This window comes from Carassius carassius, chromosome 2 (assembly GCF_963082965.1).
Source record: "Carassius carassius chromosome 2, fCarCar2.1, whole genome shotgun sequence".
NCBI classification, from domain to species: Eukaryota; Metazoa; Chordata; class Actinopteri; order Cypriniformes; family Cyprinidae; genus Carassius; species Carassius carassius.
This window is the reverse complement of record NC_081756.1, coordinates 2,680,104-2,698,423: the sequence shown is the minus strand read 5'-3', so window position 1 is coordinate 2,698,423 and position 18,320 is coordinate 2,680,104. Positions and strand designations below refer to the sequence as shown.

The following is an 18,320-nucleotide window of genomic DNA, read 5'->3' as shown; positions in this document are numbered from 1 at the left end:
AGCACAGGGGTGCAATTTATTGTCGGACGAGCGTTGGGAGAGGCTGGCCCCCACTCCCACCTCTGACGCGTCGACTTCGACTGTGAATTGTTTAGAGCTATCAGGGGTCACGAGAATAGGAGCCGAGGTAAAAATAGATTTTAAGTGATCAAATGCTTTTTAAGCGGACTCTGACCACTTAAAACATGGCTTGACAGATGTTAAAGCTGTAAGGGGAGCCGCTACTTGACTGAAGTTACGTATAAAACGTCGATAAAAATTCGAAAAACCCAAAAACCGCTGGAGCGCGACACGAGAGTCAGGGATAGGTCAATCATAAACCGCCCGAACCTTCGCAGGGTCCATACTAATGCCATCAACGGAGATCACGGAACCGAGGAAGGTGACGGAGGGCGCGTGAAAAGTGCATTTCTCAGCCTTTACGAACAGGCGATTTTCAAGGAGGCGTTGAAGGACTCGCCGCACATGCTGTATGTGTACCCCGAGAGACGGGGAGAAAATCAATATATCGTCAAGATACACGAAAACAAAGATATTAAGCATGTCTCTTAGAACGTCATTGATTAACGTCTGGAACACAGCTGGGGCGTTCACGAGTCCGAACGGAAGCACCCGATATTCGAAGTGCCCTAACGGCGTATTGAACGCAGTCTTCCATTCATCCCCCTCCCTAATACGAATGAGATGATACGCATTACGAAAAGATCCAATTTAGTGAAAAATCTAGCTCCCTGAAGTAAATCAAAAGCGGATGACATGAGCGGTAGGGGGTAGCGATTCTTAACGGTCACATCATTAAGCCCACGATAATCTACACAGGGACGTAAAGACCCATCTTTCTTCTTAACAAAGAAAAAACCCGCACCAGCTGGCGAGGAGGAAGGGACAATGGTACCGACGTTTAGAGACTCGGACAGATATTCCTCTAACGCCTTACGTTTGGGCGCGGACAAGGAGAACAATCTACCGTGAGGGGGCGTGGCCCCGGGTAAAAGCTCTATACTACAATCGTACGGCCGGTGAGGTGGGAGAGAAGTGGCCCGTGAGCGACTGAAAACCGCCCTTAAGTCATGATATTCCTCCGGCACCCCGGTCAAATTGCCCGGCTCCTCCTGAAACACAGACACAGAGGAAACAGGGGGATTAGCAGACAATAAACATTCGACATGACAAGACAGGTTCCAAGAGAGGATGTTATTATTAGACTAAAGGGGCAAAGGGGGAACGAAAAACTAAAAAGGAAAGGGTTTCGTGGTGATTACCAGAGACAGTGAGAGATAAGGGAGCAGACTGAAAATGAACCCTGGGTAGTGAACTACCATCTAGGGCAACAAGAGGAGTGGCCTCCTCACGCCTCCTCAAAGGAATACCTTGCTTGCGAGCCCAGGACTCATCTAGAAAATTCCCCTCAGCCCCAGAGTCTATTAAGGCATTACAAGAAACAGACGAACCAGACCACTGCAGGATAACAGGAATGACAGTGCACGACCTTGAAGGAGAGATAGAAGTAGCGCTCGCCAGTAATCCCTCACCTACTGACGAGCGCTTGCTTTTACTGGACATGTTGCCACGAAGTGATTGGCAGAGCCACACTACATGCAGAGTTGGTGAATGATGCGACGTTCCCTCTCCTTGGCAGTAATACGCAGTCCACCTAACTGCATGGGCTCAGGTTCAGGCTGAGTGGGTTGGGGAGAAGAGACAGGTGCGGCGGCGGAACGAGCGGGGAAATCCATGACCCTAGAGCGGCGGCGGAAATCAAACCTCCTCTCTGTTCGTATGGCCAGATCAATGAGGGGGTCGAGGCGAGTCGGCAGATCATGAGCGAGGACCTCGTCCTTGATCCTGGAACTGAGTCCTTCTAGGAAACATGCCACGAGTGCCGGCTCATTCCATCCACAAGTGGTCGAGAGGGTCCGAAACTCAATGGAATAATCTACGACTGAGCGTCTGCCCTGATGAAGAGTGGACAAGATGCGAGACGCCTCTTCTCCGCGGGCCGAACGGTCAAATACCCGAATCATCTCCTCCTTGAAGTTGTCAAAGCTTGCGATGTACTCGACCTCAGCCTCTCAAGCAGCAGTTCCCCACTCGCGGGCACGTCCAGTCAGGAGCGAGATGACGTAAGCAACCCGAGCTCGCTCTCTAGAGAGAAGACAAGTTCACACTGGGTGAAAAACGACCGACACTGCGAGGGCTAACCGGCGTAACAAGGAGGGTTGTTGACTCTGGGCTCTGGGGATTCCACCCTCATGGAAGCAGGAGAGCCCGCCTTAAGTTGGTGAACCTGCGTGGACAAATCTGAGAGCTGGACGGCCAGGGAATCAACCGCATGCCGAGCAGTGACTAGCTCCGTGTCATGTCTTCCGAGCATGGCCCCTTGCAGCTCAACCGCAGTCTGAATCGGGTTTGCACTCGCTGGGTCCATTCTTGGCTTGATTATTCTGTAGTGTGGAAAGACGAGGACCCAAGAGCGATTATGCAAAAAGAAACCTCTTTAATAGAGTACCGTAACAAATAACCAGCCTTCGGGAAAAACCAACTAAAGCAGCCGATGAACCGGTACCCGAAAGGTAAACACAAAGTCTCTCCAAGAATCAGCAAACAGAGGGGTCGGGCCGGCGCTCGGGCTGGGTGCGGAGATTGGCGTCTTGCGGACCTCCTCTCCGCTTTCAAGATTGACTCAGGTGGCGGGTAAGGTCAATGTCCAGAGTACTCGTCAGCACCAGCAGGGCTGGACAGAGAGCGGAGCAACAGGTTAACTCAAAGCACCATAAGATCTGACCTGAGACTGGAGTACGAGAGGCAGGGTAGGATCCGACACGACAGGACAAGACAGGACAGGAACGAGATGGTTGTGAAGCTTCTGCGTGTACAGCAAACGAAATAATCAAGCAGAGAGCACAAACACAGGGAACAAGAAATAGCCAAGATGATTAAGGAAAAGAGAGAACAGGTGTGAATCTATTAGCGAGTCAGAGGAGAGATAATGAGGAACAGCTGAAGAGGTGATTGAGTGTGGCAAAATAACCAGCAGAGGAGGGGGAGAAGAGAAGGAAAACCGAAACCATGACAGTTATATTAGATTAACTATATTACATGAAATAAACCGACCAATGGCGGCTCGTGGATTTTAAAATGGAGGAGGCAAACTAATTGTATTGGTCTGGGGATCCCTGCCGATTGTTATTATTATTATTTGCTTAACCACTAAAATGGCTTTTGGGCGGCTTTTAGTCAGAAACCGTAAAGAAAATATATTCAATATCGCTACTCATTATAAATACTTAGTAAATTATCAGCCCAGCCACTCCGGGAGACGTTCAAACCATAGACTTTATAAAAACAGGTTCAAACTAGAACATCTCGGTTACGTATGTAACCATGGTTCCCTGAATAGGGAACGAGATGCTGCGGTGACGTCACCGGTATGGGAAAACCCCTCGGTGTGACGAATGTCTGAAGCCCTATACCATCTCGCCAATCCTATTGGCCAAATAGCGCTTGGCACCAGCATGCGCACGCATCGTATACCTGGGTGCCGCCCGCAATTTCACTCAGATTTCATGAACTGAAGAAGAAGAATGCTATCAAGGTATGGAACGGCCAGGACCGCAGCATTTCATTCCCTATTCAGGGAACCATGGTTACATACCTAACCGAGATGTTCCCTTTCATAGGTCACTTCGATGCTGCGGTGACGTCACCGTTATGGGAACGCTATACCATAACGCCTGACGTACCTGATAGCTGGGAGAGCGGAGAGAACCCGGGAGCCAGGAGCCATCCTCACATCCAGACTGTAAGACTTGATAAAAGTGCTCGGTAAGGACCTACCTGCCGCAGCACAGATATCATCCATTGAAGATCCACTGAGAAAAGCTTGTGAAGAAGCCACTGCTCTCGTGGAATGAGCTTTAACTCCAAAGGGCGAAGCGAGTCCGTGCGCCTCATAGGCTAAAGATATTGTTTCCACCAGCCAATGGGACATGCGTTGTTTTGTGACAGCATGGCCTTTATTCTTATGTCCAAAACAGACAAACAGCTGGTCAGACTCACACCATGGGGCTGTTCGATCAACATAAGTCTTTAAAGCTCTGACAGGGCAAAGACTTAGATCTCCTGACATCGCCTCAGCAGGGGGTAAAGCCTCCAAGACCCCTTTTTGAAAACAAAAGGGATTAGAAGCGACCTTAGGGACATAATTAGGCCTCAGTCGCAACAACACCTTCACAAAGCCCGGTGCAAATTCCATGCACGAGGGTGAGACAGAAAGAGCCTGTAAATCCCCAACTCTCTTGAGGGAGGATAAAGCCATAAGAAGAACTGTCTTCAGAGTCAGGATTTTATCCGGTATAGTTTCCAGGGGCTCAAACGGATGCCCTGATAAACCTTGCAACACAATGGATAAATCCCATGAAAGAACTCGCACAGGGAGGAAAGGCCTCAGCCGTCGCGCACCCTGTATAAAACGAGAAACCAGCAGATGACGGCCCACTGAGACACCATTTATATATTCGTGGTTAGCTGAAATGGCTGCCACGTAAACTTTAAGATCGGCTGGCTTTACTCCTTTAGAAAAACGGTACTGAAGGAACTCCAGTACTGAAGCCACTGGGCAGTAAACTGGATCCATATTACCACACCAGGTCGTAAACAGTTTCCACTTGAAAGCATATAAGCGTCTTGTAGAAGGAGATGGAGGGCATAGGGAGAACCATAGCGGGCAATGCGTAGTCATGTTCGATGCGAATAAGTCCACTCTCGCTTCTGCAAAAATCTGCCATAAGAGGTTCACCGTTTGGGGGTGCAATCTCCATTCCCCCTGCTCCAGAGTCTGCCTGGATAGCAAATCCGCTCCGAAGTTCAAACGTCCGGGGACATGAACAGCTCGGATCAACAGGAATTTGTTCTGAGACCAAAGAATAATATGTCTCGCCAGCCTGCACAGGGGACGAGAGCGTAATCCTCCCTGATGATTCAGATATGACACAACCGCTGTGTTGTCTGACCTGAGCAGTACATGACGGCCGATCAGCAGATTCGAGAAATACTGGAGGGCTAGAAAAACTGCCAGTAATTCTAACCTGTTTATGTGCCAACTGCGTTGTGTCGCTGTCCACACTCCGTGGGCTGGGCGCCCTTGACAAACAGGTCCCCAACCGGTCAAAGACGCATCCGTCGTGACAGTTTCTCGGAAAGCACAAATCCCCAGCCGAACCCTGGCTAGAAGAAATTCGGTTGACATCCACAGTTTTATCGACATCACACACCTCCGTGTCACCGAAAAAGTCGTTGTGTCTTGTTGTGTATAATCCTGAAACGTGTCCACGGCAGGAATTAGTCCAACAGGATGAACATCGGGCTCTGCCGCTAGCGAAAAAGTGGCGGCTGTGTGAGCCGTCATAAACGGGTCGTCTTTAGCCGACCCTTGAACCGTCCCTCGAATTCTGAAAGCTAAATTGCACAGAGTGTCTGAGGGAACGCTTGGCATCACAACTCGATCCAATGCTGCTCGAGGCGCTGTTTGCGGCGACACAGTGGGGACAAAAAGAAAGGCCGCTAAGCGCCGCCTGTGCGTGATGTAAGCCTAAACATACTACGCACCTTTCATGTGAGTCTCCCTTTGTGATGAACCTGGTACACGGTTCCTTACACTTTCGAAAATTCAGCGAAATAGCGCACAGCACCCAGGTATACGATGCGTGCACATGCGTAAGGGTGGTGCCAAGCGCTATTTGGCCAATAGGATTGGCGAGATGGTATAGGGCTTCAGACATTCGTCACACCGAGGGGTGTTCCCATACCGGTACGTCACCCCAGCATCGAAGTGACCTATGAAAGGGAACCTAATTTATGTCTCTATGATGGTTGGTTGATATTCCAGAAGGGAGGCTAGCCTCCTCTATGATGTTACTTTTCTCAGCACTCCTCAGCGCTGAAAGTGAACACTCGATGCTGATTGGTTTCCCTGGCCTCCCCCACCCATTTTCTTTCATTTAGCGGTTGTAACAAAAGTCTCTGGTTGTAATTACATCAGCAGAATCGGCACATTCGCGAAAGAAAAGCAGAGCTTTCATGTATTACAACTGTGAAATTACAAACAAAAATATATACATTCTGAGACATGAACTGAAATGAATAGTGAATTTTATTAACATTAAATCTTCCTCATTTTCACCTCAAAATTTGGGGGAAACTGTGCCCCCCTGCCTCACTTCATCCAATGTTTAATGTGAATAAAGTAAGCTTGACTTATGGAGATCCACAACTACTAAAACACGTTGTTTTCTTGCACCAGACCAGACTGTGTGTGTGTGTGTGTGTGTGTGTGTGTGTGTGTGTGTGTGTGTGTGTGTGTGTGTGTGTGTGTGTGTGTGTGTGTGTCGGTGGTGGTGAGGTAAAAGGGGAGCAGGCAGTGGACCAAAGCAATGTGAGGCAAAGCAGGTGGAACTAGAGATGTTTAAAACTTTTTTTGTTGTTGCTCCGTTTGCATTTGTATTGTTTTACTACTTACACAATTAGTTTATAACTATATATCATTATATTATTTACAATACACATATTTCAATTATATTTTAGGGGCGGACAATCCTCAGATAGGGGGGGTCTGGACCCCCCCGACCTGTGATTTCCACCTATGCATGTAACTATTATTTCTTTTGACTGTATAGTTAATCAGTACGTTTGTTCATACAAACCTATGTAATATTTGATTGAAAATGTTTTTTTTCTTCAATATTTGACTGCTACTCATTCATTGATTTTTCCTATTTTTCTACATTTGGTTTGTGTCAGATGCAGATAAAGAGCCACGCCACCAGAAACAGGTTGCTGCATCTTTTGTAATGAAGGTACACTTAAATTTATTTAAAGCTTCATATTCATGCATCAAATTAAAGTCATTAGTAATTTCTTAAAGGGCCCGTTTTTTTCCAAAAATGTGTGTTCACAGTGTGTGTGTGTGTTCACTGCTCTGTGTGTGTGCATTTCGGATGGGTTAAATGCAGAGCAAAAATTCTGAGTATGGGTCACCATACTTGGCTGAATGTCACTTCACTTTTCTCTATGTGTTTTATGGCCTTTTTCAAGTGTTTTAACATTTTTAGTCTTTCACTAACCACGCATAAAAAAATTTTTTCTCAAAAACACAATCATGTACATTTAGATATTTATAAGAAACTGAAAAAAGCACAAATGTTCTAAGCACAAAACTTCTCCAGGCCCCAAAAATACCCTTAGACTCCAGAGGGTTAATATGTAGAAGTTATGAGAAATGCAAATGGTTATTTTAAAAGGTGAATATATGGTTGTTTTCTGATGTTCACAAATTTGTATTGAGTTCAGTCTGTGCACTGTGTGTGCGAATCACACATCCCATGCTAATGATGGACAACATGTTCTCGTAGTTAGCGACTACAATGTAATGTACAAGGTGATTATTGTTCTAAATTTCACTGTTATGAGTTATGAAATCTAAAAAATAAAACACTAAAATATATTGAAAGGGTGTATTAGGTGTTGGAATTCCTGTACTATTCATGTTTGAAATAACATTGTAAAGGAAAGTACCATGCACATGTTGCCTGTTAAAAATGTATTTCATGTAGTTGCAACGCTCTCATGTCACTCATGTTTCAGCTATGTTGAACTAAATAAAACTTGATCAAATGTGTTGCAGTGCTTTTAATGTTTATAAGAAAATACAGAGACTCTGATGGTGAAGCGGTGTTGTGGAACCAACAATGGTCTTCTCAAAATCTTAAAATAAAACTCAAGAAACAGAGTTCCAGAAGCCAAATGAAGACTTTACTGAACACAGCAACAAAGCCGAGATGACGGCTGCCACATTTGAGTGAAAGTAAAAAAAAAAAAGATTAATTCGGCCAAGTACCACCTTTAAAAAATGGACCAGGTGGGCTAGTAATAAATTGTGGTAAGGCAGACAGGCATAGCCAAATAAAAACTGGAACTACCAATTACAGTAAGAAAGAGAGGTATAAATATATGTGCCTGGACAGACAAAGACTCTGATGCCTCCTATTTGTTGGTGATGATTCCATGAGACATTCATCCAATTTAGTTTACATGTTCCTGTCATACTCTGGAAATCACCCAAGGTTCATGGGGTTATTTAAGTTCACTGCTGTAATCTATCAGTACTGCCCAATGGAAGGGCCCTCATACAAACAATATGTATTGAGACATCCACTATTAGAATAATTTAACATATTGATCAGTATATTGATTACTTTCATGGCCATGCATCATAGTTTTCAGTAAAATATTACCATGATGAGTAAATAGCATAGTATGAAGTCAAATAACACAAAAGCAACAGCTCTGTGTCCTGTGTTTCATTAACAATTCACATCTCCCCTTATCAGATATTGAGGGTGCTACATTTTGGAGGCTCTGCTGACATGAAACGCAGTGAAGGTCGGCATCCACAGATGACATTCATCTTAACTTGTGGCTCACAGTAACAGGAGAGTGGGAACGTCCAGCATCCATGTGGAGTCTGGAGGAAAATCACGCACTGAGGTTGATCATCGATACCTGGAGCATTGTCATCTGCTGCTCTTCTACATCACACTGCACACACCCAAAGTGCAAGTAAACCATGGATCAGTTAGAAGACTTAATAACTGGAAGTGATAGGAGTGTTGCATTCATATTCAAGAGAAACTCTTGTGAAATTGTGGGATTTTTGGATATTGAAAAGAGCGGAAATGCCATCAACAAAAGTCCCTCGTTTGTTATTTGTGCCCTTGTGAGACATCTTGATATGGAGGGGTTAACGTAACGGGAAGAAGAGGGCATGTCAGAACTTTTCTGTGTAAGAGACAAAATTTGTGTGCTTCAGCAGGATAGTGAATATATCTCAGAACAACAGACAACACAGGTGGTCCAGCAGGTGACTGTAGACACAGAACAGGAAAAGCTACAAAAGAAATTGCTTTTGCAATTAGCCATGCAAAAAAAGTAATTGAGTAAAAACAAAATATTGTTACAAGCACACAACAGAGTGTTAGTGCCACACCCACAGCAAAACTCACAACAAAATGCCAACTTAAATTGGCACTCAGCATCGACTCGACCAGATATGCTGACATGGAATAGAGAATGCAAGATATCCTATCAGATGGGCAGACGGATCATCATCATCAGACAGATTTGATGGAAATGCATTATAGATTTAAGTAAACCTCTTGAAACACTTTCAGTTATAAAATTTGCTGGCAAACTCTCTTGACATTGGGTCACCTTCCAGATAATTTGGCAGCTGGAAGAACCGTCACACAGTCATAAATTTATGGCCTCTGGTCTGCTGAACATGCCATTGATTTCAATCCAGGATTAACAAAATCATGGTCAGCATGTTCCTCAACCAATACTCAGGCTAAATCTGAGTTATACAGTATTTACAGAGTAAGTAGCATCGTAATCACAAACAGAACGAATAAATGGAGCAGAGATTCGCATCGGAAACTCTTTGGAGAACAACGGCAACAACAATCCCATGTGAGATCCTCTATCGAAGCTTAATATCCATAAAAATCCCTGAAAACACACATAAAGAAAGACTAAATTAAAGATCTAAATTATGTTTTCTCTGATTCTCTTTAGATGCGCTGTGATTTCTCGCATTCCAGCTGGTGTTTCCTCCACCTACATTTGTAACAATATGGAGGGTCGATACGTGAATCTGATCATTCCTGGAGATTATAGGATTCTTACTTTGTGTGAGGTGGAGGTCTATGGAGAAGGTGTGATCAAACACAGAAAATAAAGCTATAAATGAATGAACTTACTCATTTTGGGCTGTTTATTTTAAAAAACTTCTCACAAGATATGGTGCTTTTTGAAGCATTTTTGCTTTTGAGAACCGTTTGCAATGTGAAAAAGTCTTGTATTCTCTCTATATTCTGTTATATCTGTACATGCAATTAAATGACAGATGCATTTGCACTAGATTCTGTTGATTATTGTAGACAATATCAAAGGTTATTTGATTTAATGTCAAAAACAAAAGGAGCAAAGACAAAACAATGTTTTTTGTATTCTAAAAATGCATTATTTTATCAGTTGCATTTTATTATTTGCATTTAGTATTTGCTGTTCCCTTCTGTCTATATACTGTATGTTCACTCTCATATGCTTGTTAAGTTCCTTTACTGAAGAAAACAAAAGTTGATGTTGATTTTGAAGTAAAGTATTAAAATGAATATGTATACTGTAGATTACAAATGAAATGGAAAGGTATGTCAGGTATGTAAAAAAAAAAACGTCGGAGATATCAATGCATTGGCTCATTCAGTTTAATTCAGATTTATCTGTATAACACATTTCACAACACATATTGTTTCAAAGCAGCTTTACAGAAAATGCATGTTTTTCTCTTACAAAATCAGAATAGTCTTTATATGAGCTTGTATCAGAAAGCTTGTATCTAAATCTAATTGAAATTATAATATTTACAAATACCAGATATGCATTCAAGCAAACTCTTTGTGCATTTTAAAGCAATGAAAATGTCATCATTTTGTGTCTGGAGTCCTTGCAGTGTAGACATCATCTACTCACAGGTGCTGGGTCATATGAAGTCTTCACAAGAGTCTAGATGAAAAAAAAAAAAAAAAAATTTTTTTTTATATATATATATGCACACTTGCAAATATTTGGGTTGACCTGTTCTGGAACAGTGTTATTAACATTACTTAACCACTGATTTCTAGTTGTGTCCTCTTTTGAAAGACCAAATGACGGCGGTGGCAACAATACTACAGCGATAATTAAAGTTACTCCTTCTTTCTCTGCGTGAACATTTGGGCGGCGTTATGCAAATCTTCCCACAGTGAGTAAACGGGGCATTTTAAAACAAGCCATTTTGGGAGGGCATGGCAAGTCTTAACTTTTATAAAGGATTTTTTTTTTGGTTTGAGACTTTAGTTTTTGTAACTTTAGGGATCTTATCTATTCACAAACAGCTTGTAACACTCCAAAGAGAAAGGAAAACTTGAAAACGCATCATATGACCCCTTTAAAATAGTAACATGAATAAGAAGGGTGGAAGCATCACATTTTTAACCTGGAAGGGATAGCATCAATAAGAATCTATGAATAAGAAGTTGGATTCAGTCTCGTAGAATTTCCCACAATGTCAAAAGTTCCCCACACAGATTTCACTACATGTTTGAGTTGATCATGCAAATTCGACCAACAGAAAGATGCTGGGCTTGAAAGTGACAACTTTGTGAGCTGTGTTTTGTACATCGCTATTGCGTTACATATGTTATCAACAGTGGACCTATGTTTTTCCACATGAAATTTCACTAATGTGACCGCACTTTAACAATCTAGAATGAAGTGTCAGAAATTACCTGTTCCATAAACCTCCACCTCACACAGTGTGAGAATCGCCTGGATGTTAGGAATGTACATGTTCACATAACGACCTTCCATTCCACCGCAAGAGAAACTGACAGAACTGGCTGCTGGAACAAGTGAAGTGACATGACATCTGCAGAGAGAAAGAGAGAAACCATGACACAATCAGCTGACCTGCTCTAATCCAGTTCTCCTGACACATTCATAACTGTTTTCATAACTTCACCTTGGATTGTTGTTGCCATTGTTCTCCAGAGAGTTTCCGATGCGGATCTCTACTCCAGTCGTTTCATCCAGCCAGCCGTCGGCTCTGTTGGTGACGGTCACGCTGGAAATGGAGTAAGAATTCAGCAGGTCCAGCCTCCACCACGGGTTGAGCTCCCTCTCTGTGTGGGAGCAGCTTGAGGCTAAACCTGGAGCGTATCTGATGCCGTCGATGGCGTTTGCAGCTCCCCAGGTGTAATATGTGGATGACTGTACAGCTGTTCCTTTTAATGCCAAATTCTCTAAAAACATTTAAAGAGACAGAGGGTCAAGACTCAAATTTGTGAAGTTTCAGTACATTTAATTTTGGGTTCAGATATGAAATTCCAATCCAAAACACTCAGTTCCATTTATTACTACATTCAAATCTGAAGTTAATATTTTAATGGATCTACACTTACTATGAACTTACTATGAGCAGTTGTACTTTTTTAACCATCATTAACATTTTTTTTTTTGTTAATGTTAGTTAATGTATGTTAATTAATGGGACATTAGTTACTACTTTTTACCTTCCAAGTTTTCTGAACTCTCCTGAATGGAAAAGAAACCTGTTACAAAAACAAAATATTTCCATTGCTTTCTGAGATGTGGATCAAGTTTATTTTGCATTTGATTCTTTAAATATTTTCATAAAGAATAGCTAAACAGCATCTATAATTGTATATCATTTGATTGATGCTTGTCATTTTTACTCACCCAAAAGTAAGAACAGATAAGAGAGTTCCTCCATCTTGTTTTTTAAAAACCAATAACCAGATAAGTGTGATGGTCAGATATGACAAGGGTGTGAGTTTCCACTTCTGCTGTCTCTTCTACTATATATCCCTCTTTTTATTTGTGTTTCTCTTAGCAGCTTGAGTCTCCTCCCTTAGGAAAATCTGGCTGGATGTTTGCTGAATATATTTCACACATCACAGGACCTCCAGAACTGCTTTTCTCAGAACACCTCTCAGGTCAAGTCTGATTTACTAAACAAAACTGGCAAAATCCCCCCAATGCTTTTATTATTATTTTTTTTTTTATATAGTTTTTTCAGTATTGGTTAAAATTAAGATAATTTCTTAAAAGGAATCATCTAAAAAAGTTGTATCAACATAACAATTAGATTTATACAGTTTCTTTTATAATTCTAGTAGTTCATACTGAATGAGAAAAACAATGTGGTAAAGTATCATCTGAATGAAAGCAATTGGATAAATAGTCTAGAAATACTTGTGTGATTAATACTTGTGACTGTTTGTTGTTGGCGGCTGTACTGCGTTTGAGCTCCGTCACTATATTCTTTTCATTGACTCTTTTTAACTCAAAAATCAATTTTATACATCATCGCTTCCGTTTATATAACGTGTGAATATATCCTCTATTGTATTCTACAACAAAAACAATCAGAGCGCCTCGCTATCACTAGTTTTATTTTGATCTCCCGGGTCCGCTATTAGCTTTTAGCCCGTTAGCATCAGCAAGCGTGGTTGCAGCTAACTGCGCTTACATTGCTAATACTCTATTCTCACACATTACCACTGCTGTACTCACTGTTACGTGCTTTAATGGCGGATGAATGTCTCCACTCTGTGCAGCTCGAGCTCGAGGCCGTGGGAAAGCAGATTCGCCACCTGGAGGTGAGGCAGGCCCAGCTGAGAGAGCGGAGAGCCGCGCTGGAATCATCCCGGGCTGACGCTCACAAGTCCGGGGTAAGTATACCGCGTGCTGCAAACAGTCCCACCACGTCTACTCCGTGTGTTTCTCTGCACAGGCCCGGTGCACCCAGGACGCAATCTACCCAGATGTCCTTCACTGCGACGCCGGGACACCACGGACCCTGGGTGCATCCACAGCGGAGGACACGAGCCGGGTCCCGGGCGACGACTTCTCCCCCTCCTGCCTTCGACATCTCCATCCGGAACCGCTTCGCTCCCCTCCGCGAGACAGGACGCGACGCTGTGATCATCGGAGACTCCATCGTCCGACACGTAAGTGCTACGTTAGCCGAAGGTAAAGTGCACACTCATTGTTTGCCTGGTGCTCGTGTTCTCGATGTTTCTGCGCAGATACCCGCGATCCTGAAGGCCGACGAGAGCCCCAGAGCGGTCGTGCTTCATGCCGGGGTTAACGACACCAAGCTGCAGCAGACGGAGACGCTGAAGAGGGACTTCAGCAGCCTGATCGAGACGGTTCGCAGCACGACGCCCGCGGCGACGATCGTCGTGTCAGGACCACTGCCCACGTATCGACGAGGACACGAAAGGTTCAGTAGACTTTTTGCTTTAAATGAATGGTTGTTGTCATGGTGTAAAGAACAGAAACTGCTATTTGTTAATAACTGGAATCTTTTCTGGGAGCGTCCTAGGCTGTTTCGCGCTGATGGATTACACCCCAGCAGAATCGGAGCGGAGCTGCTCTCTGACAACATCTCCAGGACACTTCGCTCCATGTGACTAGTAAGACAATTCTCTAATAACTATTATGATGAGTTTTGTTCCACCCGCTTAAATGATAAAAGTACTTGCGCTGTAAAAACTATTAAGACTGTGTCTGTTCCCCGAATAGTGAGGTCAAAATATAATGTAGGATCTAGAAAAAATCTTATCGTAATTAAACCAGAAAACTGTAAAGTAAATGAACAAAAACAATTTTTAAAGTTTGGGCTCATAAATATTAGATCACTCACACCCAAAGCAGTTATTGTAAATGAAATAATCACAGAAAATAGTTTTGATGTACTCTGCTTGACTGAAACCTGGCTAAAACCAAATGATTATTTTGGTCTAAATGAGTCTACTCCACCGAACTACTGTTATAAGCATGAGCCCCGTCAGACTGGTCGTGGCGGAGGTGTTGCAACAATATATAGTGATATTCTCAATGTTACCCAGAAAACAGGATACAGGTTTAACTCTTTTGAAATACTTCTGCTAAATGTTACACTGTCAGACATGCAAAATAAATCTAATGAATCTCTTGCTCTGGCTACTGTGTATAGACCACCAGGGCTGTATACAGAATTCCTAAAAGAATTTGCAGATTTCCTCTCAGACCTTCTAGTTACAGTTGATAAGCCGCTAATCATGGGTGTTTTTTATATTCACATTGATAATGCAAATGATACATTAGGACTTGCGTTTACTGACCTAATAAACTCCTTTGGAGTCAAGCAAAATGTCACCGGGACCACTCATCGTTTTAATCATACACTAGATTTAATTATATTGCATGGAATCGATCTTACTGCTATAGATATTGTACCCCAAAGTGATGATATTACAGACCATTTCCTTGTATCGTGCATGTTGCGTATAACTGATATTAACTATATGTCTCAGCGTTACCGTCTGGGCAGAACTATTGTTCCAGCCACCAAAGAAAGATTCGCAAATAACCTGCCTGATCTATCTCAACTGCTATTTGTACCCAAAAATACACATGAATTAGACGAAATTACTGACAACATGGGCACTATTTTCTCTAATACATTAGAAGCTGTTGCCCCCATCAAATTGAAAAAGGTTAGAGAAAAACGTACTGTGCCATGGTATAACAGTAATACTCACTCTCTCAAGAAAGTAACTCGTAGTCTTGAACGCAAATGGAGAAAAACTAACTTGGAAGTTTTTAGAATTGCAGGGAAAAACAGTATGTCCAGCTATAGACAGGTTCTAGAAACTGCTAGGGCAGAGCATATCCACAAACTCATTGAAAATAACCAAAACAATCCAAGGTTTTTATTTAGCACAGTGGCCAAATTAACAAAGTACCAGATGCCACCTGATTCAAATATTCCACCAACGTTAAATAGTAATGACTTTATGAATTTCTTCACTGATAAAATAGATAACATTAGAAATACAATAGCAAATGTAGATTCTACGGCGTCTAACACTTCAGTTTCATCCATCGCACCCAAAGATAAACTGCAGTGCTTTACAAATATAGGACAGGAAGAGCTAAATAAACTTATCACTGTATCTAAACCAACAACATGTTTATTAGATCCTGTACCCACTAAATTACTAAAAGAGCTGTTACCTGTAGCCGAAGAACCGCTTCTCAATATCATTAACTCGTCGTTATCTTTAGGTCACGTCCCAAAACCATTCAAGCTGGCGGTTATCAAGCCTCTTATTAAGAAACCAAAACTAGATCCTAGTGTACTGGCAAATTATAGGCCTATTTCAAATCTTCCATTTATGTCTAAAATTTTAGAAAAAGTTGTGTCTGCTCAATTGAGCACCTTCCTGCATAAAAATTATCTGTATTAAGAATTTCAGTCAGGTTTTAGGCCCCACCATAGCACAGAAACTGCACTTGTTAAAATTAAAAATGACCTGCTCCTTGCGTCAGATCAAGGCTGCATCTCATTTCTAGTCTTACTTGATCTTAGTGCTGCGTTCGACACCATAGATCATGACATACTCATAGATCGATTACAAAACTATACAGGTATTCAAGGGCAGGCTCTAAGATGGTTTAGATCCTACCTGTCCGATCGCTACCATTTTGTTTACTTAAATGGGGTGTCATCTCATTTATCATCAGTAAAATATGGAGTGCCACAAGGATCCGTCCTAGGTCCCCTTCTATTTTCAATATACATGTTGCCCCTTGGTAATATTATTAGAAAATACGGAATTAGCTTCCACTGTTATGCTGATGATACTCAGCTATATATCTCAACGAGACCAGATGAAACTTCCCAATTATCTAAGCTAACAGAGTGTGTTAAAAATGTAAAAGATTGGATGACAAATAATTTTCTCCAACTAAATTCGGATAAGACAGAGATATTAATTATTGGACCAAAAAACACCACACAGAATCTTGTAGATTACAATCTGCAGCTAGACGGATGTACTGTTACTTCCTCTACAGTCAAAAATCTGGGTGTTATATTGGACAGCAAATTGTCTTTTGAAAATCATATTTCCAATGTTACAAAAACTGCATTCTTCCATCTTAGAAACATTGCCAAGCTACGAAACATGCTATCTGTTTCTGATGCAGAAAAGCTAGTTCATGCATTTATGACCTCTAGACTGGACTATTGTAATGCACTTCTAGGTGGTTGTCCTGCTTCGTCAATAAACAAGCTACAGGTAGTCCAAAATGCATCAGCTAGAGTCCTAACCAGGTCAAAAAAATATGATCATATCACCCCAATTTTACAGTCTCTGCACTGGCTACCTATTAAGTTCCGTATCAGTTACAAATTATCATTACTTACCTATAAGGCCCTAAATGGTTTAGCTCCTGCGTACCTAACTAGCCTTCTACCACGCTACAACCCATCACGCACCCTAAGGTCACAAAACGCTGGACTTTTGGTAGTTCCTAGGATAGCAAAGTCCACTAAAGGAGGTAGAGCTTTTTCACATTTGGCTACCAAACTCTGGAATAGCCTTCCTGATAATGTTCGGGGTTCAGACACACTCTCTCTGTTTAAATCTAGATTAAAAACGCATCTCTTTCGCCAAGCATTCGAATAATGTATCTCTTAAATTGTGAGTGTAGTTGCATCTGCATTTTTATTCTTTAGCTTGGGTTAAACTAATTTTACTTTGTTGGATCAGCAGCTATGCTAATGATGTCTCTATTTTGTTTCTATGTTTTGCGTAACTAGGATTTACACAAGCTCCAGTCTGGATCCAGAACACCTGAGAAGAGATAATGCTGACCCTCAGAGGACCCCAGATGATCCTAACCTTGAATCAACAAACAGAACTAACAATTATTGCTACATGTGTGACTGCATCATATAATTACTATTAATTAATAATATTGATAGTTCATCGTCTAGCTGACTACGTCTTGTATTATTATTATTTTTTTATTTTTTCTAAAATCCTGTCAAACGTGCACAAACTACTAGCTACTACTAAATATTGTAGAAACATAATTTTCTGTAAAGTTGCTTTGTAACGATTTGTATTGTAAAAAGCGCTATACAAATAAACTTGAATTGAATTGAATTAAGAAGATATTCAAAATAAGGATGCATGTTTAAAAAATGAGGAAAGTGTTTAATTTTATCATTGACAGCTTGACATGAACAGTATTTGTGTTTTTATTCCCATGTAATTCCAATTATACTAAACACACATACAGTTGTATTTTCATGTTGTATGGGAAATCTTTCCGTCATGGGGAGAAAAATAAAACTATATAATAACTTCATAAACAAACATATCACTAACTAAACCCAGGAACTCTAAGAAGCCTATGCCAAAGAAAAATGAAATAAATGTAAGCAGTCTTCCCCAACTCCCAATCTGAAGCATAAAAATGACATTTACAATAAAGAAAACAGGGTGTGATATGTCTGAGGTACAGACGCGCGTTTTGTTAGGGCTCCTCTCCAAGGCCTCGACAAAGTTATTATTTATCCGTGTTTTTACTTAGTTTTATGCCATCAAAGGGTTTCTACTTTGCTATTTAATTTGAATTTCTGTCTCAATTCAATAATGCCGAAGTCAAATGCCTCCAAAGTAAAGAACTCTGACGACCAAGTATCAGGAGCTAACACTAAAGCTAGCTCACTTGACACGGTGGAAAAAGTACCAGATACCGCTTATGATATATGCAAGGAGATACAGTATATAAAGAGATGTCCGAGTCAATCTTGCAGGGAGCTAACCCCACTTTGATGCTTTCAAACTCAACTTGCAGAA

The 18,320-nt window shown here is 41.7% G+C and overlaps 2 protein-coding genes across 2 annotated transcripts; one reads left to right on the top strand and one right to left on the bottom strand.

The window, feature by feature from the left end:
- Positions 1-10,457: 10,457 nt before the first annotated feature.
- Positions 10,458-12,388, bottom strand: LOC132095813 (fucolectin-5-like). Its single transcript, XM_059500899.1, has 4 exons — positions 12,355-12,388; positions 11,618-11,897; positions 11,385-11,524; positions 10,458-10,620 (listed from the first exon to the last, which is right to left on the bottom strand). The coding sequence occupies exons 1-4, from the start codon at positions 12,386-12,388 to the stop codon at positions 10,598-10,600; spliced, it is 477 nt and encodes a 158-aa protein (XP_059356882.1). The 3' UTR covers positions 10,458-10,597.
- A 1,049-nt stretch (positions 12,389-13,437) lies between these two features.
- Positions 13,438-17,549, top strand: LOC132099967 (uncharacterized). Its single transcript, XM_059505791.1, has 2 exons — positions 13,438-14,096; positions 17,273-17,549. Exon 1 carries the CDS (start codon positions 13,443-13,445, stop codon positions 14,091-14,093), a length of 651 nt encoding a protein of 216 aa, XP_059361774.1. The 5' UTR covers positions 13,438-13,442; the 3' UTR covers positions 14,094-14,096; positions 17,273-17,549.
- The last annotated feature ends 771 nt before the right edge of the window (positions 17,550-18,320 follow it).